At 43.4% G+C, this 23642-nt stretch overlaps 1 protein-coding gene across 1 annotated transcript in view; it reads right to left on the bottom strand.

The window, feature by feature from the left end:
* Positions 1–1473: 1473 nt before the first annotated feature.
* The window catches only part of DIRAS1 (DIRAS family GTPase 1), a 30240-nt gene continuing 8071 nt past the window's right edge, over positions 1474–23642 (bottom strand). Inside the window, exon 2 of the mRNA XM_044283438.1 lies at positions 1474–3044. Within this exon, the coding sequence (XP_044139373.1) occupies positions 2429–3025 (597 nt within the window). The 5' untranslated portion in view covers positions 3026–3044 and the 3' untranslated portion in view covers positions 1474–2428. The remainder of the gene's footprint in view (positions 3045–23642) is intronic.

The raw sequence follows: 23642 nt of genomic DNA on the forward strand, positions 1-23642 counted from the left end.
CCAACATCAGTGTCTGACCTCACAAAGACTCTTCTGGATGAATGGGCAAAAATTCTCACATACACACTCTAAAATCTTATACAAAGCCTTCCCAGACAAGTGGTAGCTTAGGGGAAGGGGGGAAACTCCATGCCTATAGATTTACTGTGTTATCATAAAAGCTCCTGTAGGTGCAATGTGTAGGTGTCCCAATACTTTTGTCTATAAAGTAAATCTTTGCAGACATCTGTAGACCTAAATTCCAAGCTCTACATACACGTGCTGCTGGTTCCTCTTCATATGCATATGATAGGTTCCTGTCTCTATACTCTTCTCTCTGCTATGCACAATAATTATATTGCATATGTCTCTATATAGCCCGTTCCTGCTTCTATTGACATATACTACTTTTAAGAATGTTCCTCTTTAGTTCCTGTCTGGCTGTATGCATGTTCTTCTAGGTTGCAAGAATAGTTATTTGACATAAATTAATGGAACAGTAACTATTTCCTTAACTCTAGTGTGGAATGACCCTGTACCCATCTGCAATGCTCTAAACGTGAAAAAAAGGTTATTTTGCTTTATATTTTGCAAATCCTTGTGCTTTTAAAATTAGGTTTTGTGCTCCTTACATTTTTGGATAATCAACTTTTTCCAATACTGGCAAAGCATAGTGCAATTGACTTACACTACTTCACAATTGGTTACAACAATGTGTTTCTCCAATTTATGCAAAGAGGTTATCGCCTGAGAAAGAGAACCATCTTGCCAGTGGCACCAATTAGAACACCTTCTGTAGGTTATTAGGCTGTAGTCAAACATGATTGTGTTCCTTGGTTACCATTTAACCTTGTATAAGTTAGCCTTCAAAGTTCACTCGTGGTAAATTATAGGTTCTGTGCTATTCAGTTTATTTGGAAACGACTGAAAATTGTGCTTGGGAGCGCGTCCATATGGACCTAAGATGTATGTTTCTGGATTCGCCTACTTCTTGTGCCTTGAACACTTTGTTCTGTAGTAGCTTAATATTACACATGGACAATGAGCATTATACATATGTTGCTAGACTGCTACTGTGCATCATGGAAATTTAAGGATTACAAGACGTGTGTTGTATATATAATTATGATGGTTGATAACATAGTACTGGACAATCCCTTTCCATAGTAAACATTCCTTCAGGATAATATCTTAATAAATATGTCATGTTCATTTTCAATATTTTGTATATAAATTAGAGGATATGATAACACGTACCATGAAATAATCAGGATATCCTGCACTACAGACAATGAATACTTTTACTACCTCTATAGTATCTTTCAGGTAGCAGTTGTCCCATATTGGAGACTAATGCAATGTTTTATAATACGCTGCTGATCCAGGAAACCAGCTTTTCAAAGATTTCTTTTCCTTTTACAATACATATAGTCAACAAGATGATGAATGTTATTATGTATAAAAATACTTTTCAATGAAGTGTCACATAAAATATATAACAATAGTGTCTAAATGGCATTTTCCTTTCTTACAGAGAGTAGTAAGCCAAACTTCTATGTTTTTTTTTTCTTTTTGGTTGGAATGGCGTGTTTTTTAAGAACCTGTATGAAGTATATGAAATAATAAGTGCCAAAGTGTCATCTTTTTTTTCATTAGATATATATATATATATATATATATATATATATATATTTCTGTGTGGTCTAGTCCATACCTCCAAATTCATAATTGTACTCATAAGCAACTTAATCTTCAAGTATATAAATTCCTAATCTGTAAAGCCAAGGTTTTCTCTTCTTTAAATTCAGATGGCCAGCATTTCCGTTCAGATGAACAATTTAATAGAAGCATGCAGAATGCTTTTCCATGTCAAGTCTTGGAAGTTGACTTTCTCTTGTTTTAGGCCTTCTCTGTCATCTCAGGACTATATAGATAAGACCAAAGGTGATTCTGTACTCTCTGAAGTCCCTGTTTGTGGCCCTCAAAACATCTCCTTCTAGTGTTCTTTTGGACCGGGACACATTCCTGAAACTTTATTTAAGCACCACCCTTTTATAATTGAGTAAATCATACAACTGTATATGTGATCATAAGGCTACCATCCATGAACTTGTATACCACTGTTACATATGCATGGTGAAGCAGGATAGATATTTCACACTTCCAATGTCCTTTGTTAAAAAAATAAAATAGAAAAGGGAGAACGGGGTATTGTTCTGTCATATTTTTGCATTCTCAAAAAATAAAAATTAATGACATTGGAATGTAAAGCAAAACCTGTAGTTGTTGCACAGTGAATGTGCAAGGCAGTTTCTGTATGCTTGGGCAGTCACAGTGTTAAAATGCAGCAAGGGGCATGGACTTCTCTCTTCAAAGCAAGAACAAAAGAGAAAACTGGCATGACTGTGCATATACATGAATGAAATGGATGCACCAGTATTTTGATTGCTTACATGACACTGCACTTCCCCTTAATTTTGTCTGCCCTCTTCTGCTTGCTAGACCTTTTGCCATCAATATTTAGACTCATGTTCCTCTTTTTCTCCAAGTTTAGAAGCTCTTGGAAAAGTTCCTTCACATTGTAATTCATCTTGGCAGAGGTCTCCATGAAGGCACATTTCCACTCTTTGGCCAACGCCTCTACTTCTTTTGTATCTACTTCACGTTGTGTCTCATCACACTTGTTTCCCACCAGCATTACTGGAATACTCTCTATACTTCCTTTAATCTGCAGGATCTGTTGATAGATAGGCTTCAGCTCCTCAATAGACTGTTTGCTGGTGACTGAGAAGACCAGGATGAAGGCATGACCCTTGGAAATGGAGAGTCGCTGCATGGCTGGAAACTGGTGACTTCCAGTTGTATCTGTGATTTGTAGAGTGCAAACACTTTTGTCACAGCTGATGACTTGCCGATATGTGTCCTCGATCGTGGGAATATACGTGTCTCGAAATGTTCCTTTCACAAATCGTAGAACCAATGAGCTCTTCCCAACACCTCCGGCACCAAACACAACTACTCGATAATCATTACTTTGTTCTGGCATTTTAACGGCTTGTTGAACCCTAAAATATGAGATAAGAATAAGTGGTCACAAAAAAGAATATGTTTAAGCTGAAGACTACATGCACATCACCATTTGTATTCTGCAGTCCGCAAAAGCGCATTCGCCAAATACAGACACCGTTTGTGTGCTGCCGCAAATTGTTTGTAGAAATGCCAATTGTGGTCTGCAAAACAGACAAGAATAGGACATGTTCTATAGTTTGAGAAATGGCTGCACGAAGCGGAATGTCATATTCATGTGCACTCCAAATTTTTTCGGCCCACCAGAAATGCATGCGATCTGCCAAAAATGAGGATCAGACAAGGACCAAAAAAGTGGTTGTGTGCATAAGACCTAAAAAATATACAGACAAAGTCACATAATAGATCGAATATACAAACTAGATAAAGTATCATTGTCAAGGTCGAGCATAATAATAAAAAGAAGTTGGGTTATCCAGTATCCCCTGTATTTATGCTGTTTGAAGGCTTATGCTTTTGGACCCATCCTAAAGCTGGTATAAATTGTTTTTTACAGCTGTAAGGGCCTATTTAGAACATTTTCTGCCAACTTTTGTTACCTTTTTGCACATGTTGCAACTAAAATATATTATTTTATTGCCCCTTATCATAACAGTCATTTTCATAAATGGGCGGTATGGGTTATGGATGCTGGGCTAGAATCTGCAGTTTGGAGTGTAGTGGTGATTTATATATGTTTTTATTTATTTATTTTACACTTTGTGCCCCCCCCCCCCCCCCATAAGGACATAAAAGACTTTTGGGGGGCATTTAACATTACATTTTTTACATTTATTTATGCTGATTTCTCTTGAAACTGGGGCTGACATAGTAGCCCCAGTTACAGGGGGAATACAGCCTCCAGAGAGGTTGTACAGGGCTGTACAGCCTCACTGCAGAGCTGATCTGGGTCTGCTAAGACCCAGCAGCTTGCACAGACTCCCAGCAACCACATGAACACTGGGACAAGAGCAGAATGCGGCAGTGAAAAACCATCACTGACTCTATGGGAAGCCCTTCTATCACTAACAGTGGGCTTTCCACACTCAGGATCCATCTGTGATAGTAGTCAACTGACAAACAAGATCAAGATCGCAGCTCTAGCTCAATTGTAGCCCACAGAATTGCAGCCACACAGCCCAAACACAGTTCATTAAATACAGTATTGTCCATTAGTGCCTGAATGAACGGTGTTTGAGATTATCAATTAGGAAGAGGGTTAACACTGTAAAAATATTTATGAAATGTGTCATAAAGCTGGTGTGTCTGTGATGCCGTGCGGGTAATCCGCTGCGTGAAAGAGAGCCAAACCCGTTCCGGACAGCAGAGACACAGAGCATTAACATGACTGATAATGCTCCATGTCTCTCTGTGATCTTTTTACTACAAAATCACAGAGAGATAAAGTTGTCACTGATTTTGTTAATGCTCCGTGTCTCTGCCGGCTAAGAACGGGGCTTCGCTGTCATTCACGCAGCGGATTACCCGCACGGCAGCCACTCGTGTGAAACAGCCCTTACATCCGGCAGATTTTGTGGCAGAAAATTCCACGACTGAAAAATCAGTTTCTTTCATTTGAATGGGGCAGCAAGCACATGGATTTCTGCAAGTCTCAATCAGGAGAATGGAACTGATTTTCAGTTGCTGAATTTTCTGCCACAAAATCTGCCGCGTGTGAAGGCGCTCATATATCTAGATATTTTTATGGATATAGAAGTAGAAATTAATGAATAAACTCAACCACTTCACCTGCTTGTCTATAAGGTCACTACACTAGCGCTGAGGGGAGGGGACGACAGCAGGGAAGCTACTGTGCATGTTAGTCCAACACTGAATGCAGTGGAAGGTGAACCAGAAAGATAAACAGCAGGGGGCGCTATCACAGAGAAAAATGTAATTACATAAAAAATATAGTTTTTCAGAAAGGACAGTACAGACCAAAAGTTTGGACACACCTTCTCATTCAAAGAGTTTTCTTTATTTTCATGACTATGAAAATTGTAGATTCACACTGAAGGCATCAAAACTATGAATTAACACATGTGGAATTATATACATAACAAAAAAGTGTGAAACAACTGAAAATATGTCATATTCTAGGTTCTTCAAAGTAGCCACCTTTTGCTTTGATTACTGCTTTGCACACTCTTGGCATTCTCTTGATGAGCTTCAAGAGGTAGTCACCTGAAATGGTCTTCCAACAGTCTTGAAGGAGTTCCCAGAGATGCTTAGCACTTGTTGGCCCTTTTGCCTTCACTCTGCGGTCCAGCTCACCCCAAACCATCTCGATTGGGTTCAGGTCCGGTGACTGTGGAGGTCAGGTCATCTGATGCAGCACCCCATCACTCTCCTTCATGGTCAAATAGCCCTTACACAGCCTGGAGGTGTGTTTGGGGTCATTGTCCTGTTGAAAAATAAATGATGGTCCAACTAAACGCAAACCGGATGGAATAGCATGCCGCTGCAAGATGCTGTGGTAGCCATGCTGGTTCAGTATGCCTTCAATTTTGAATAAATCCCCAACAGTGTCACCAGCAAAGCACCCCCACACCATCACACCACCTCCTCCATGCTTCACGGTGGGAACCAGGCATGTAGAGTCCATCCGTTCACCTTTTCTGCATCGCACAAAGACAAAGTGGTTGGAACCAAAGATCTCAAATTTGGACTCATCAGACCAAAGCACAGATTTCCACTGGTCTAATGTCCATTCCCTGTGTTCTTTAGCCCAAACAAGTCTCTTCTGCTTGTTACCTGTCCTTAGCAGTGGTTTCCTAGCAGATATTCTACCATGAAGGCCTGATTCACACAGTCTCCTCTTAACAGTTGTTCTAGAGATGTGTCTGCTGCTAGAACTCTGTGTGGCATTGACCTGGTCTCTAATCTGAGCTGCTGTTAACCTGTGATTTTTGAGGCTGGTGACTCGGATGAACTTATCCTCTGCAGCAGAGGTGACTCTTGGTCTTCCTTTCCTGGGGCGGTCCGCATGTGAGCCAGTTTCTTTGTAGCGCTTGATAGTTTTTGTGACTGTACTTGGGGACACTTTCAAAGTTTTCCCAATTTTTTGGACTGACTGACCTTCATTTCTTAAAGTAATGATGGCCACTCGTTTTTCTTTACTTAGCTGCTTTTTTCTTGCCATAATACAAATTCTAACAGTCTATTCAGTAGGAATATCAGCTGTGTATCCACCTGAATTCTCCACAACGCAACTGATGGTCCCAACCCCATTTATAAGGCAAGAAATCCCACTTATTAAACCTGACAGGGCACACCTGTGAAGTGAAAACCATTTCAGGTGACTACCTCTTGAAGCTCATCAAGAGAATGCCAAGAGTGTGCAAAGCAGTAATCAAAGCAAAAGGTGGCTACTTTGAAGAACCTAGAATATGACATATTTTCAGATGTTCACACTTTTTTGTTATGTATATAATTCCACATGTGTTAATTCATAGTTTTGATGCCTTCAGTGTGAATCTACAATTTTCATAGTCATGAAAATAAAGAAAACTCTTTGAATGAGAAGGTGTGTCCAAACTTTTGGTCTGTACTGTATATTGCAATAATACTTAATTTGAAATGCCCTGTTAACTGTGTAACAATTATTTGTATAATAATACTATTCTTGGGCTAACCCCTTAGTGACCAGCCTGATTTTAGCCTTAAAGGGGTTATCCAAACTATAAAACATGCCCCTCATTTAGATTATACTTACCCCGCTCCCCAGCATCTGTGTCGCTCCTGATCCCCGCATGGCCACCGCTAAATCTCCTCATCAGGGCTCGTTCACACGACTGTTGGTGTTCCGTGCTGTGAACCGCAAATTGCGTATGGCAGGCGCATGGGGATCGCAGACCCATTCACTTGAATGGGTCCACGATCCCTCCGTTCCGCAAAAAGATAGAACATGCTCTATCTTTTTGCAGTGCTGACGCACGTAACAGAACCCCAGAAAGCACTCCGTAGTGTTCTGTTCCGCACCGTTCTGCATCTCGGGATTTGCGGACCCATTGAAATGAATGGGTTCGCATCCGTGATGCGGAATGACAATGGAACGGTGCCGTGTATTCCGGATCTGCAAATGCGGTCCACAATACGGGAACGGGACACCAACGGTCGTGTGAACGAGCCCTCACATGGATCAAAACATCCGGCGATGGAGGGAGCAGCCAATAGCAGACCGTGACAGGGACGAGTCTCCCTAGCGACCTGCTATTGGCTGCTCCCTCTGTCGCTGGATGTTTTTATCCGTGCGATGAGGAGATGCAGTGGATCAGGAGTGAAGCGGATGGATGCTGGGGAGCAGGGTAAGTATAATCTATATGAGGGGCCCGGGCATCATGTTTTATAGTTTGGATAACCCTTTTAATAACCAAACAATTTTTATCTTTTTTTAACATCATTGTATTCCAAGAGATATAACGTTTTTATTTTTCCATCTACGTTGCCGTATAAGGGCTTGTTATTTCTGAGATAAGATGTTGTTTTTAATGGTATAATTCCTTTGGCCGGCGCATGCGCACTGCGATGCCCATTCCTTGTACGGCTTCACAGTAATTAATGCTCATGCGCAGATGGACCGCCTCCTTTGTTGTGTTTTCGCGTCGTTAGCCGGCGCATGCGCAATAGTTACTGTGATGCCGTACAAGGAATGGGCATCGCAGTGCACGGGATATTGGCAGAATAACAAGTTAGTAGAAAGGCGGTCAGAGGGAAAGGATGGGCGGGCGGAGGGTAGGAAGGGCGGGGGGACGCAATGAAAAGGCTGAGCAAGCAGGGCACCTAGAAGAGTAACGCCGCCCTGGGCACTTGCGAGGCCTCATTTGCATATCTTATAAAGATCGTTTTTGATGGTTCTATAAGTCCAGGATTGATGCCAGAGGTAACGTTTTTATTAACTGTAAGCATGCTAGGGAGCTGTGGGAAGGGTTAAAAAAGTTAAATGCTGGTGACAGACTCTCTTTAACTTGATTGGGTCCGTGATCCGTCCGCACCGTAAAAAAAAGTAGTGCTTCCGTGGGCTTACGATCCGTGCTTCCGTTCCGCCCAGCACTGCATCTCCCAGATTGCTGACCCACAAATGAATGGGTTCGCATCGATGATGCAGGGTGCACACGGCCGGTGCCCGTGTATTACAGAGCCGCTGTATGCGGGCCGCAATACGGCCACCGCCGGGCAACGGCCGTCTGCCTGAGCCCTATTTCTCATACACTCCAACACTAATGCGTGTATGAGAGAAGCAATCTGATGATAAGAAAAATTTAAATCATCCCACTTTCCTCAAAATGTAAATTAAAATATATAAACAATAAAAAAAATACACATTATGGGCATTGCCACATGTGAAAAGGCCTGTACTATTAAAATATTTACCCCATAAGGCAAAAGTCAAAATGGAAAAAAAGTCAAACTGCCCGATTCTACATTTTTTGGGTCAATTCACCACCCACAAAAAGTTTTATTCAAAAAGTGATCGGAAAGTCATACATGCCCCAACTTGGTATCAATGAAAAACAGATTGCCCTGCAAAAAATTTGCACACATAGCTTCATACATATAGCTACCAAAAAATTATAGGAGTCACAATATAGCTATGAAAACAAAAAAATAAAAAGATTTTTATTTTTTCCAGTATTAAACGCAAGAAAAACCATACATATTGCTATCATCGTAATCGTACTGACCTGGAGAATGAAAGTAACAGGTGAGTTTTACCGTACAGGGGGCCGCAAAAAAAATACATGTCCTATTCTTGGCCGTTTTGCGGACATAGGTATTTCTATAATGGGCCGCCCATTCCATTCCACAAATTGCAGAACACACACAGGCGGCATCCATGTTTTGCGGACCGCAAAACACAGCGTGGTCATATGTGGACAATTTTTTTTTTTGCTTTGGGATGTTACAATTACACAAAGCCAATGTAGAAAAGTCATGGGGAAAATTGTGGCTCAGTGTTTAGACTGGTATAACATATTATAACATACAAATATATGGGTGGGTTCACACTAGCGTTATGGAGTCCGTTACTGCTTTCCATTATAACAGGGTTATAACAGAACATAACGGAATCCATAGGATGGAGTGCAAAACGGAAGCCTTTAAGAGGCATTCCGTTTTGCACCGTCCTAATAGAAATCTATGGGAAAACATAACGCATCCGTCTGGGCAGTGGCGTAGGGATCGCCATAGCAACCATAGCAGTGGCTATGGGGCCCTACGCCACTGGGGGCCCGTCCGGACCTCATTAATTTTTATTTTATTTTTTATTAACACACACAGGCACTGGCAGCCAGGCCCGCCCGCCCGCCCAGTGTAGTGGGCGGGGCGTGGGCGGGCGGTCCGCGGCTCGGGCCTGGCTGGGGATTGGGAAGCCAAGGAGTAGTCAGGTCATGTGCTCCGCCTCCTTGTCTCAGTCTCCCGGCGGCCGGCGTCGTAACGTCACTCACTCCGACGTCACGCGCCTGCTCCGCCTGCTTCTAAAGTGGGAGGAGCATGCGCGTGCGGCGTGACGGAGTGAATGACGTCACGCTGCTGCCGGCTGCCTATTTTGAATGTGAAGAGTGGGAGCCTGCCTGCCCGCCAGTGCCCAGTGTGCCTAACTGCCCATGCCCAGTAGGCCAGAAGTGAATGGATTCTGATGATCTTCTTTTCTGCACTGCCAGCAGTCTGCCACAGTAAAAAGAAAAAGTCTGGAGTGGAGAGGAGTCCTGACTGTCCCCGACTCCCCAGTAAGTTAGTGAAGTGTCAAGTGATAGATAAGGATTATTAGATAGTAGTATACATACTAGTACATACTTTGCACAAGTTTATTATTTACAACTTAAAGGGAACCTGTCACCAAAGAAATCGCTTATTAAGCTGTTAATACTATTAACAGCTTAATAAGCGATTTCTTTGGTGACAGGTTCCCTTTGAGTTGTAAATAATAAACTTGTGCAAAGTATGTACTAGTATATAGTACCTTATAGTGCTGCATAGTAGTTTCCTAATGCACTTTTTCTTCGTTTAGCCGCATTTAGCCTCCTTGAGAAATCAATGTTTTATTCAGTCGCTGCCCCGTGCTTCAAGTCAGGTTTGAAGTCAAGGGGGCAGCGGCCTAGGTGTCTCCAATGCTGCTCTCCCCGCCTCCCGCCGCCTTTATTGACAAGCCGGATCTCAGTGCTGGGACCGTTCTCCCAGCCCGCATGCGCAGTAAAGGGCTGCTGTAGCCTGTAGCGCGATCCCGGCTCTGGCTCGTACACTCAGCCGGCTTCAGTTTCGCTACTGCGCATGTGCCCGGCATCTTCTGTAACTGCGCAAGTATGTAAGGCTGGCGGGCGCATGCGTAGTAGCGAAACTGAAGCCGGCTGAGTGTACGAGCCGGAGCCGGGATCGCGCTACAGGCTACAGCAGCCCTTTACTGCGCATGCGGGCTGGGAGCGCGGTCCCGGGACTGAGATCCGGTGTGTCAATAAAGGCGGCGGGAGGCGGGGATAGCAGGATTGGAGACGCCTAGGCCGCTGCCCCCTTGACTTCAAACCTGACTTGAAGCACGGGGCAGCGACTGAATAAAACATTGATTTCTCAAGGAGGCTAAATGCGGCTAAACGAAGAAAAAGTGCATTAGGAAACTACTATGCAGCACTATAAGGTACTATTTACAGCTTAATAAGCGATTTTTTGGTGACAGATTCCCTTTAAGCCAGGCATGTCCAAACTGCGGCCCTCCAGCTGTTCCAAAACTACAACTCCCAGCAGGGGCGTACATAGAAATCATTGGGCCCCATAGCAAGAATCTGAATTGGGCCCCTTAACCCCGCCCACTACCTTGGCCCATCCCACCTCCTGCCCTGGCTCCTCCCCTGCCACACCCCCATTTGCCAATAAAGAAATGTATACATGACCTACTGAGGACTCCAGCATAACGCAAACCGGACGGATCCGTTATGCAGGCCCTAGACTTCTATTATGACAGAATGAATAATGGAATGCCTATAAAGCTGCCTATAAAGGCATTCAGTTATGCATTCCGTCATGGAATTGCATTATGGTCCGTGGTAACGGAATCCATAATGCAATTCACTATTTACCACCAAACGAAGCGTGAACGAATTTTAAAATATGAAATTTGCTCATCTCTAATTATGAACAGACTGGGGACGACTAATGCTGGCGGTTTTATTTGTGTTTTTGAGGTGACAGGTTCCCTTTAACAGCAAGCAGAGTTCATGGGGGGGCGAGGGGGGGGGGCACATTTCTGAGTCCTCTATGAGCCTACAGTACCGCCCACCCCCACAGGAACTCTGCTTGCTGCTGCCCTCAGAAAGTCCTATACATGAAGTTCTGGAACTGGAACGTTTTATACAGTCTCTATTAGCACTAGCGTAATTAGAAATGACTGGGCCCCACAGGAAATTTTTGAATTGCTCCCCTCCCAGCTGTCCGGCACCTCTGACCAGCAGAGACACTTGACTTCCCTAATACAGTCCAATTATCGTCCAATAGACAAGTCATGGAAATATAGAAAGTATACTGTACTAACCAGAAGACCTTTATTCTTACCTTTACTGTCAAAATATCCTACTACAGTATACATATATTTCCATGACTTGTCTTTTGGACGATAATTAGAATTTGGACTGTATTAGGGAAGAAGTCAAGTGTCTCTGCCGGTCAGAGGTGTCAAACAGCTGGGGGGGGCCCTTCAAAAATTTTCTGTGGGGCCCACTGCCCAGTCATTTCTAGTTACGCCAGTGCTAGGAGACTGTTATTAGTACAGACTGTTATTAGTACACTACAGACATTTTTTTCATTAATGATCCCGGTTGTAAAGATAGTCCTACTGTGTGGACGACAGCTGGCAGTGGCACAGGTCCGGACTGGCTGTGAGATGATGGTTTTGGCTTTTCGGTGGCACTGGCGTCTGTCGCGGCCGGGCAGCACAACTCACTCTAAAGTTCTTCCATGCTGGGTGCGCGCCTGCTGCCTGCACTGGCTGGGCCAATCAGCAGCAGGATCTTAACACACTGCTAATGCTGATTGGCCCAGTATGTGAAGCAGTGCAGGAGCGAGGGAGCGCGGCTGGGTCCTAGGGAGCGCACAGTGAGTCAATGAGAAGTCAGACGGGGGGGCGTGTATTATTATCGGCGGCGCTGGGAGACAATTATAAGTGTGCAAACCGGCCCTGCAGTGAGCGCAGTTGCAGGGGGCGGGGCCTTCCGAGCGCTCCGGGCCCCCCGGTGCCGCGGGCCCCATAGCAGTGGCGTACCCTGCCTCTATTGGCGGTACGCCACTGACTCCCAGCATGCCTGGATAGCTTACAGCTATTAGGGCATGCTGGGAGTTGTAGTTTTGCAACAGCTGGAGGGCCGCAGTTTGGACATGCCTGCTTTAAGCTCACTTACATAAGGAACGCGGCGTCCGTCTTACAATAGTTGCCGGGGTCAGTCACTATCAGGGACACTGTTATGGGGGGGGGGGCCCATACATTTTTTTTGCTATGGGGCCCATGCATTTCTAGCTACGCCCCTGTCGACAGGACTTTGTTTTGTGTCTTTCATAACAGGATCAGTTTTGATTCCGATAGACTACTATTAGGAGCAAAAGGAATGCCTTTTAAAGGCATCTGTTTTGCATTCCGTCATAATGCAAGTCTATGGGCAGCAAAATGGATCCATCCTTCCGTCTTATGGATTCCGTTATGTTCCCTTATAACCCTATTATAACGGAAAGCCATAATGGACTCCATAACGCTAGTGTGAACCCACCCTAAGGCCCCATGCACACGGCAGTGTTTCACAGCCGTGTGCGGGCCGTGGAACCGCGGCCTGGATCCCTCCTGAGAGCAGCAGCGCACGGCGTCACTGGTTGCTATGACGCCGTGCGCTCCCTGCTGCCGGCACAGTACAGTAATACACTGGTATAGATCATACCAGTGTATCACTGTATTGCGGCGGCAGCAGGGAGCGCACGGCGTCATAGCAACCAGTGACGCCGTGCGCTCCTGCTCTCAGGAGGGATCCAGGACGCGGTTCCACGGCCCGCACACGGCTGTGAACAACGGCCGTGTGCATGGGGCCTTAATTGTACATTTTACTGATGAATTACCTGTGGAAGAACAGAACTAATCTCAGTATAAGGGCTCATGCACACGACCGTCGTTGTTTTGCGGTTCGTTTTTCATGTATCCGTTGTTCCGTGTCTAAGGTTTTTTTTTCTCTGATTTAAGTCCTCTTCCGTTCCATTATTCCACAAAACATATCCGTATGGTTTCCGTATGCGATCCGTTTTTTGTGGATTGGAAACGGAAACAGTAACTTATTAATCACCAAACACATGAGCAATATGGGCTGGGCATAGCATTTCTATAGTATGGATCCGCAAAATACGGATGATATACGTATGTGTTCCGTGAGCGTTCCGTATTTTTTGCGTATCTATTGACTTGAATGGGGCCTCAGACTGTGATTTGCGGACAATAATAGGACATGCACAACTTTTTTGCGGAACGGAAATACGGAAGCGGAATGCACACGGAGTCCCTTACATTGTTTTTGCGAACCTATTGAAATGAATGGTTCGGCAAACGGTCGGCAAAAAAAAAAAAAACGGAACGGAAAGAAAATACATTCATGTGCATGAGCCCTTAGGGTTCCATCATACCCAATGTCCTTTTTACCCTCCACAGTACCAGTTGGCAGGTTACCTACACCCTACTTGTGTATTTACACGGGCCATTGGTACGCCGCACTAAATATACCCTACAAGTAAATACTCCACCAATCACATGGCGCATGATGGATAGATTGGTTCAAGCTGATAAGAATCAAATAAGCAGCTGTTAAACAGTGGTGCAGAGAAGAGAATCTCGGAAAGCGCAGCACGTCACAGCTTGAAGTGCATTTGCTACAAAGCAAATGCAAATTCTACTATGCCATGTAGACGGAAGAGTCAAAATCCAGCAGCAATCACATGAACCCAAGGATACATCTTTCATTGCATCAACAGGTCTGGCTGATTGTATAATGGCAGGGGGGATTTAAACCAATTTAAAGGGGAAATATTATAAAAACAATCCATTTTTTTTAATCAAGATTTTATATTGACATATTTTATTTAAAAAATCCTGGTGGTGGTTTCCTATTTTTTTTTAACTGCATGAAGGCGTCTGTGTGTATAAACTGCTGAGTTGTATTTTGACAATATTCCAGGTGCCTACATCCAGAAAATATAGGAGTATGGGCGTAGGATGTTTTATTTTTTATTTATGTTTTTTTATGTATTAATCACTCTACTATAGGCTACAAATTGTCAACTGTTTTTCTTTTGCTGCCTTCAGTTTCACTGCACTTTGATCTGCAAACTATTTCTTTTAATTCTCAATTCAGGGTGAACGTGATGTCTGAGCTGAAGGCAGCATGTTAAGGTAGCAGGGGGAGCTGAGCAGACGGATAGATCATTTTTTGGGAAAAGATGCAGTAAACTTGTCATTTATTCATTTAAATTCCTGCTGATTCTGGGCTTTGAAGTCAAGTAGGCGGTCCTATCAGTGATTGACAGCCTTCCCTCTATGACTGAAAGAATAAATTACAGGTTATACTGAATCTTTTCCCATAAATCTGCTCAGCTTCTCCTGTACTAAAACATGCTGCCCTGTCACTTAAATTGCATTTTAATTGTGACAGGTTCCCTTTAATTTACTCAGAGAGCAGCCTTATCTTTAACCCCTTCCCAACCGGTGCTGTACATGTACCACACTCAGGGTACACACACAATTGGCCAGAGTCCTTTAAGGGGCCCCCTGCTTCAGTCCCAGCAGATCCTTGAACAGTCAGGACTACAGTGTTATTGAAGGGTGGGGAATTTCCCAGCTTAGGAGTCCCTACTCTGACTCCACATACAGGTCCTTCTCAAATAATTAGCATATTGTGATAAAGTTCATTATTTTCTGTAATGTACTGATAAACATTAGACTTTCATATATTTTAGATTCATTACACACAACTGAAGTAGTTCAAGCCTTTTATTGTTTTAATATCGATGATTTTGGCATACAGCTCATGAAAACCCAAAATTCCTATCTCTAAAAATTAGCATATTTCATCCGACCAATAAAAGAAAAGTGTTTTTAATACAAAAAAAGTCAACCTATAAATAATTATGTTCAGTTATGCACTCAATACTTGGTCGGGAATCCTTTTGCAGAAATGACTGCTTCAATGCGGCGTGGCATGGAGGCAATCAGCCTGTGGCACTGCTGAGGTGTTATGGAGGCCCAGGATGCTTCGATAGCGGCCTTAAGCCCATCCAGAGTGTTGGGTCTTGCGTCTCTCAACTTCCTCTTCCCAATATCCCACAGATTCTCTATGGGGTTCAGGTCAGGAGAGTTGGCAGGCCAATTGAGCACAGTAATACCATGGTCAGTAAACCATTTACTAGTGGTTTTGGCACTGTGAGCAGGTGCCAGGTCGTGCTGAAAAATGAAATCTTCATCTCCATAAAGCTTTTCAGCAGATGGAAGCATGAAGTGCTCCAAAATCTCCTGATAGCTAGCTGCATTGACCCTGCCCTTGATAAAACACAGTGGACCAACACCAGCAGCTGACATGGCACCCCAGACCATCACTGACTGTGGGTACTTGACACTGGACTTCAGGCATTTGGGCATTTCCCTCTCCCCAGTCTTCCTCCAGACTCTGGCACCTTGATTTCCGAATGACATGCAAAATTTGCTTTCATCTGAAAAAAGTACTTTGGACCCCTGAGCAACAGTCCAGTGCTGCTTCTCTGTAGCCCAGGTCAGGCGCTTCTGCCGCTGTTTCTGGTTCAAAAGTGGCTTGACCTGGGGAATGCGGCACCTGTAGCCCATTTCCTGCACACGCCTGTACACGGTGGCTCTGGATGTTTCTACTCCAGACTCAGTCCACTGCTTCCGCAGGTCCCCCCAAGGTCTGGAATCGGTCCTTCTCCACAATCTTCCTCCTGCCACACTTTTTCCTTCCCACAGACTTCCCACTGAGGTGCCTTGATACAGCACTCTGGGAACAGCCTATTTGTTCAGAAATTTCTTTCTGTGTCTTACCCTCTTGCTTGAGGGTGTCAATGATGGCCTTCTGGACAGCAGTCAGGTCGGCAGTCCTACCCATGATTGCGGTTTTGAGTAATGAACCAGGCTGGGAGTTTTTAAAAGCCTCAGGAATCTTTTGCAGGTGTTTAGAGTTAATTAGTTGATTCAGATGATTAGGTTAATAGCTCGTTTAGAGAACCTTTTCATGATATGCTAATTTTTTTAGATAGGAATTTTGGGTTTTCATGAGCTGTATGCCCAAATCATCAATATTAAAACAATAAAAGGCTTGAACTACTTCAGTTGTGTGTAATGAATCTAAAATATATGAAAGTCTAATGTTTATCAGTACATTACAGAAAATAATGAACTTTATCACAATATGCTATTTTTTTTAGAAGGACCTGTATATGGAGTATGTGTTATGAACATGAAATGGGTATTTAAAAAAATGTTCACTATGCTTGGGGACACGCTGTGCATATAAGTCTAATTTAGACTCTATTTTTGAAATGTGTCTGTGGGGATTCAAACTCGCAACCACCTACATTAAAGGGAAGAACCTTGTCCGGGGTTATCCGGGTTCAGAGCAGCCCCCCTGAGCCTAGCATCGGAGCATCTCTTTTGTTTTCAATAACGCACTGCCGGGCGGTAACTTCCGCCTGACAGTGTGTTCGGTGACGTCACCGGCTCTGAGGGGCGGGCTTTAGCTCTGCCGTAGCCGTTTTACTGGCTAGGGCAGAGCTAAATCCCGCCCATGAGTGCCGGTGACGTCACCGGGTAACTTTCAGCCCCATGGAGAGCCCCGGTACGTCACCGGAACTCCTAAAAATGCCTTTGCCCTGCGCAATTTAGCGCAGGGCAAAGGAGAGCGTCGGAGCATGAACTGCTCCGATGCTCATGTCAGGGGGGCTGCCGGGGTGAAAATGGAGGGATGTCCGGGTTCAGCTCGGAACCCGGACAACCCCTTTAACCACTGAGCTATAGAGCTCAATGCTGAAAGTCAATGCTAAAAAAAACTCACAGAAGTTTCTCTTTTATTAGGTACGCATATACAGCAGACGTATCACTTTACATATTTTTTTTGTAATTGTACAAAAATGTATGGCCCAAAATAAATATGTAATTACAAAAAAAATATATATATAAAATGATACCTCTGATATATGCAAATGCATAATTCAGGGGAATCTACAAAGGTTTTTAGCCATAATATATTCTTAATAGTTTAACGTGGAGCTCTATAGCTCAGTGGTTAAGGTTCTCGCCTTTACTGTAGAAGGTTGTGAGTTTGAATTCCCACAGAAACATTTTGGAAATAGAGGTCTCATCAGGACTCACTTCGTAAATTTTTTTTTTTCTTTTCATCATGATATTCTGACCCTCATAACTTTTTTATAGTTATGTCTACAGAGATATGTGGGGGCTTATTTTTTGTGGGACGATCTGTCATTTTTAACAATACCATTTTAGGGTGTGTATGACTTGATCACTTTTTATTCAATTTTCTTGGGAGATAAAGTGCCGAAGAAACGGCAAATCAGCCTTTTTAAAAAAAAATTCTCTTACACCATTCACCATATGCGCGTTTTCGCATGCGAAGATGCCAATAATGCAATTTTATTTATTTTATTTTTTATTTTGGGGAATGGGGGGTGATTAAAATGTTTTTTTTATTTTTGTTAAATCCCCCAAGTAGACCACAAATTACAGTCATCAGATGTAAATTGCTCCATTATTCTGTATAGAAATCACTATATCGCAGTTCACTGCTGCCATCTAGTGGCCTGAAGTGGAATATACTAACAATGAGCCTGGAAGCCGAATACAGGCTGCGGCTTATTTATAGAACAGAGTGCTTTCCCCAATCTCCGCTGGGGAAAGCGCGCCTGAAGAGGAATCCCGCTCTTCTGGTTTTTAACACTTTCCGATGCTGTGAGGGGAGGGGGCGTGTGGCGTATTCTGGGGCCATGAGGGTGCATATCTGTGTGAGGAGCTTTATGGGGTGTAAATCTGTGAGGTAGGGCCGGAATCGACAGAATGTAACTGTGCATTATTAGAAGATTTGGGACCCAACTTTAGATTTTGCCCAGGGCCAAATTTTGTCTAAAACCAGCCATGGCTGCACTGCGGGTCATGAGTTAAGCCCCAGTGCCGTACAGCGCTGCCAAACAGCAGCAGGGGCCCCTGCAGTCACTGACAGTCAAGCCCCTGTTGTATATGCGGGCATCGGTGAAAACACTGTAACCCTCTGCATGCATGTACGGGATTTGTGGGGAGAGGGGGTTCCCACGCTGTAGAGATGGGGACCCGATGGCTGGGAAGGCAGACTGATGCCTTCCACATATAGCATATAGCTGTCCTAAGTCATATAAAATTGGAAGAAAAAAAAAGAGGTAAAAAAAAGAGAAAAATACACATATTAGGAATCACCGCGTCCGTAACGACTGATCCAAAAATATTACATGATCCACCCCATCAAACCATCATCTCATTCCGAAAAAATGAGCCCCTACATAAGACAATTGCCCAAAAATATATATATATATGGCTCTCAGAAAATGGCAACACAAAAAAAGATCTTTTTCTTTTCAAAAATGCTTTTACCGTGTAAAACTTTACAAAAATAAATTAAAACACATATTCGGTATTGCCGCGTCCGTATCGACTGGCTCTATAAAAATATCACATGATCCACCCCATCAGGTGTAATATTGAGTGATCAAAAAGTCATATGTACCCCAAAATGGTACCAATGAAAACATCACCTCATCTCGCAAAAAATGAGCCCCTACATAATACAATCACCCAAAAAATAAAAAACAATGGCGCCTGTAAACCAATGCATCAAAATCTGCGCTGCAAAAGCCATATGGTGCTCCTTCCCTCCTGCCATGTACCCCTACAGCAGTTTACCACCACGTACAGGGTGTTGCCGTATTCAGGAGAAAATGGGTAACAAATTATAGGGTGCTTTTTCTCCTGTTACCCCTTGTGAAAATGAAAAATTTGGGGCTGAATCTGCATTTTATTGGAAGAAATAAAACTTTTCATTTTCACAGCCAAGTGTTTCTACAAACCGGATTCCCAAAAAGTTGGGACACTAAACAAGTTGTGAATAAAAACTGAATGCAATGATGTGGAGATGGCAAATGTCAATATTTTATTTGTAATAGAACGTAGATGACAGATCAAACGTTTAATCCGAGTAAATGTATAATTTTAAAGGAAAAATACGTTGATTCAAATTTTCACGGTGTCAACAAATCCCCAAAAAGTTGGGACAAGTAGCAATAAGAGGCTGGAAAAAGTAAATTTGAGCATAACGAAGAGCTGGAAGACCAATTAACACTAATTAGGTCAATTGGCAACATGATTGGGTATAAAAAGAGCTTCTCGGAGTGGCAGTGTCTCTCAGAAGCCAAGATGGGTAGAGGATCACCAATTCCCACAATGTTGCGCAGAAAGATAGTGGAGCAATATCAGAAAGGTGCTACCCAGCGAAAAATTGCAAAGACTTTGCATCTATCATCATCAACTGTGCATAACATCATCCGAAGATTCAGAGAATCTGGAACAATCTCTGTGCGTAAGGGTCAAGGCCGTAAAACCATACTGGATGCCCGTGATCTCCGGGCCCTTAAACGACACTGCACCACAAACAGGAATGCTACTGTAAAGGAAATCACAGAATGGGCTCAGGAATACTTCCAGAAACCATTGTCAGTGAACACAATCCACCGTGCCATCCGCCGTTGCCAGCTGAAACTCTACAGTGCAAAGAAGAAGCCATTTCTAAGCAAGATCCACAAGCTCAGGCGTTTTCACTGGGCCAGGGATCATTTAAAATGGAGTGTGGCAAAATGGAAGACTGTTCTGTGGTCAGACGAGTCACGATTCAAAGTTCTTTTTGGAAATCTGGGACGCCATGTCATCCGGACCAAAGAGGACAAGGACAACCCAAGTTGTTATCAACGCTCAGTTCAGAAGCCTGCATCTCTGATGGTATGGGGTTGCATGAGTGCGTGTGGCATGGGCAGCTTGCATGTCTGGAAAGGCACCATCAATGCAGAAAAATATGTTCAGGTTCTAGAACAACATATGCTCCCATCCAGACGTCATCTCTTTCAGGGAAGACCCTGCATTTTTCAACAAGATAATGCCAGACCACATTCTGCATCAATCACAACATCATGGCTGCATAGGAGAAGGATCCGGGTACTGAAATGGCCAGTCTGCAGTCCAGATCTTTCACCTATAGAGAACATTTGGCGCATCATAAAGAGCAAGGTGCAACAAAGAAGGCCCAAGACGATTGAACAGTTAGAGGCCTGTATTAGACAAGAATGGGAGAGCATTCCTATTTCTAAACTTGAGAAACTGGTCTCCTCGGTCCCCAGACGTCTGTTGAGTGTTGTAAGAAGAAGGGGAGATGCCACACAGTGGTGAAAATGGCCTTGTCCCAACTTTTTGGGGATTTGTTGACACCATGAAATTCTGATCAACATATTTTTCCCTTAAAATGGTACATTTTCTCAGTTTAAACTTTTGTTCCGTGATTTATGTTCTATTCTGAATAACATATTAGAAGTTGGCACCTCCTCATCATTGCATTCAGTTTTTATTCACGATTTGTATAGTGTCCCAACTGTTTTGGAATCCGGTTTGTAAATCCCGTAAAATGCCTATTGGGTCAAAGTGCTTGCTCAGTACACCCCTTAATAAATTCCTTGAGCAATGTAGTTTATAAAATGAGGTGACCTTTTCAGGGTTTCTACTGTAGGGTACCTCAGGGTCTCTACAAATACAAAATGGCGCCCAAAAACCATTCTGAAAATCTGCCCTCCAAAAACCATATGGCACTCCTTTTCTTCTGACCACTGCCATGTCCCCCTACAGCATTTTTCTAGCCATCTCACAATCATGCTAACAGTATCAGTGTGCTAAAACGGCCCACAAAGTAACCATAATAAAAATTTAATTTAAATTTAAAGGGGTTATCCAACCACCAAAATGCCCGGGCCTCTCAATCTGGTCATACCGACATCTGCGTTGCTTCTGATGGCCGCATGGCCGCCACTGCATCTCCCCGTCGTGTGGATCAAAACATCTAACAACTGGGCGGGCAGCCAATAGCAGGCCGCGACGGGAATGAACCTCCCTAGCCTCGCCGGTGACACTATGGAGGCTTGGTCCAGTTGTGGCCTGCTATTGGCTGCCCCTATGTTGCCGGATGTAAGTATGACCAGTATGAGGGGCCCAGGCACTTTGGGAGGCATTATAGGGGTGGGATAACCCCTTTAAGCTATGATGAATTTCAATGTTCTGACAGCAAAGACATTTCTCAGCCTGATCGAACGTTAAAACACAAAATAATACATTTTATTAAAATCGTATTTATGTAAAATACTGGGGGTCAAAACAACCTTATCAGTGTAATAACAGGCTAACAAGGTACCCGGTATGTATAGAGGGACTCAGATACACACCATCTACATGCCCGAATGTAGTGCCCTGTGTGTATACAGCCTCACTATTGTTCTTGATTTTGGTAAAGTGAGTGTGTATCACAGAGAGGTCACTAAAAGACAGCCAAAATCACAGCAGGAATTGGGGAGTGTTACACGGACAAAGCCTAGCTTCTCACAATCCTGCCTAACATATTAAGATGCGATAATAGACGCTCGCTCAACGCGTTTCTGCGTGGGAAGACCCACGTTTCATCAGGAGCAATGAGTACACAATAACCAGATGAGTGCTGTCAGAAGTTACACTGATGGCGCACTATAGCGTGCGGAAAACGGCGCTGTGATTGCCGAGCGCGGCCGAAAGAACGCCGGACTAAAGTAATGTTAGGTCTCTTCATATGTTCAATCCCCTGGACCCTGAGTCCACTAGCATTGCCACCATGATGATCACATATGTGACGTGCTATTGATGTTTCCGAATTGTTTCTTATATCCAATAGGTGCTCACCTACTCTCCTTCGTAGTTCACGCTTCGTCTTACCCACATATTGTAAACCACACTGGCAAGTAAGTAAATAGATGACCCCCACCAAAAGCAATTAAAGAGGCCGGAGACAGCACTGTCTTGTTTAGTATCTTTGGGGCATAAAATTTGTTCACGATTTGCGCACATAGACTCCACTATTTAAGGAACAATTGTCCCTTCTTCTCAATCAGGCCTACCATGATAATCAAATTAGCAGGACCGAACTGGACTTTTTGTTACCAAAATTCCCAGTTCTTGCCACCTTTTATAGCTTACCCAAACTTCATAAGGTGTGCACACCTTTCAAGCGGAAACCCATTGTATCTGGCATAGGCAGCCTCACTGCCAATATTAGCACCTACATTGAAGTGGTGAGACCATTTGTATTGGCCCTGCCGTCCTATGCCAGGGATAGGCAGAGACTGGATGGCATCCAGTGTGATGCAGACACATGGCTGGCGAGTCCAGATGTCGAGGCCTTGTACAGTTCAATACCCCATCACACTGGATGCCAAGCCATTAAGGCCTTCCTCCAACAAAGGGGTGAACATTGTAGCCGGCATAACGCTTTCATGATGGATCTGATGGAATTCATTTGAACACATAATGTCTTTTTGTTTGACCGTCAGATTTTTCACCAACTCAATGGAGTTGCGATGGGCAGTCCATGTGCCCCTATCTATGCAAATCTCTACCTGGGCTGGTGAGAAAGGGAGATTGTCTTCAATGACACAATGGACCGCTATACATCATCAACATCATCAATATTAATCTGAATCAGATAAATCGATGATGTATTCGTGCTGTGGAAAGGTACAAGGGAGTTGTTCGCTGAATTTGGAACAGAACTAAACATCAGTCAGCTAGGCCTTTTTTTCACGTCTGATATCAATGAACGTGAGATTATGGTTCTGTATTTAGCCATCTCTGTGGGTATAGAGGGCAAGATAGTCACTAATTTGTTCAGGAAAAAGACTGCAACAAACAGTCTACTGCGTTGGGACAGTGGTCACCCTCTTGCCCTCAGAAGAGGGATCCCAAAGGACAATATTTGAGGACAAGAAGGAACTGTTCTGAGCTGAGTGATTTCAGGGTAGCTATTCGTGACCTGAGAACCTGATTTACTAATCTGGGTTACCCACAGGAGATTCTTACATTCTAACATCAGTCTATGTGCACAAATCGTGAACAAAGTTTAAGCCCCAAAAGTATTATACAAGACAGTGCTGCACAGATTATAGGCATTTATGATAAGGCGCATAAACAGGTACGCGAGATACTACAAACCAGGGTAAATAAAAATAAAAATAAAATTTTAAATAAATAAAAATCGTTTTTTTTTATTTAAATTGGATTTTTTTTTATATAAAATTCTTTTTGAGGCAAATATATTACCATTCAAAGGTTATTCCATTATGAAATAAAGATTAGTTTTTTTTTAATTATGTAGAATAAGGCTGTATATGTTTATTTTTTTTGGTAAATAAATTCCATTAATCCATTCACAATGTCATGCTCTTCCAGAGGTTTCTGTAAGATTATTGGGCAGTTTCTC

This window comes from Bufo gargarizans, chromosome 1 (genome assembly GCF_014858855.1).
Source record: "Bufo gargarizans isolate SCDJY-AF-19 chromosome 1, ASM1485885v1, whole genome shotgun sequence".
NCBI lineage: Eukaryota > Metazoa > Chordata > Amphibia > Anura > Bufonidae > Bufo > Bufo gargarizans.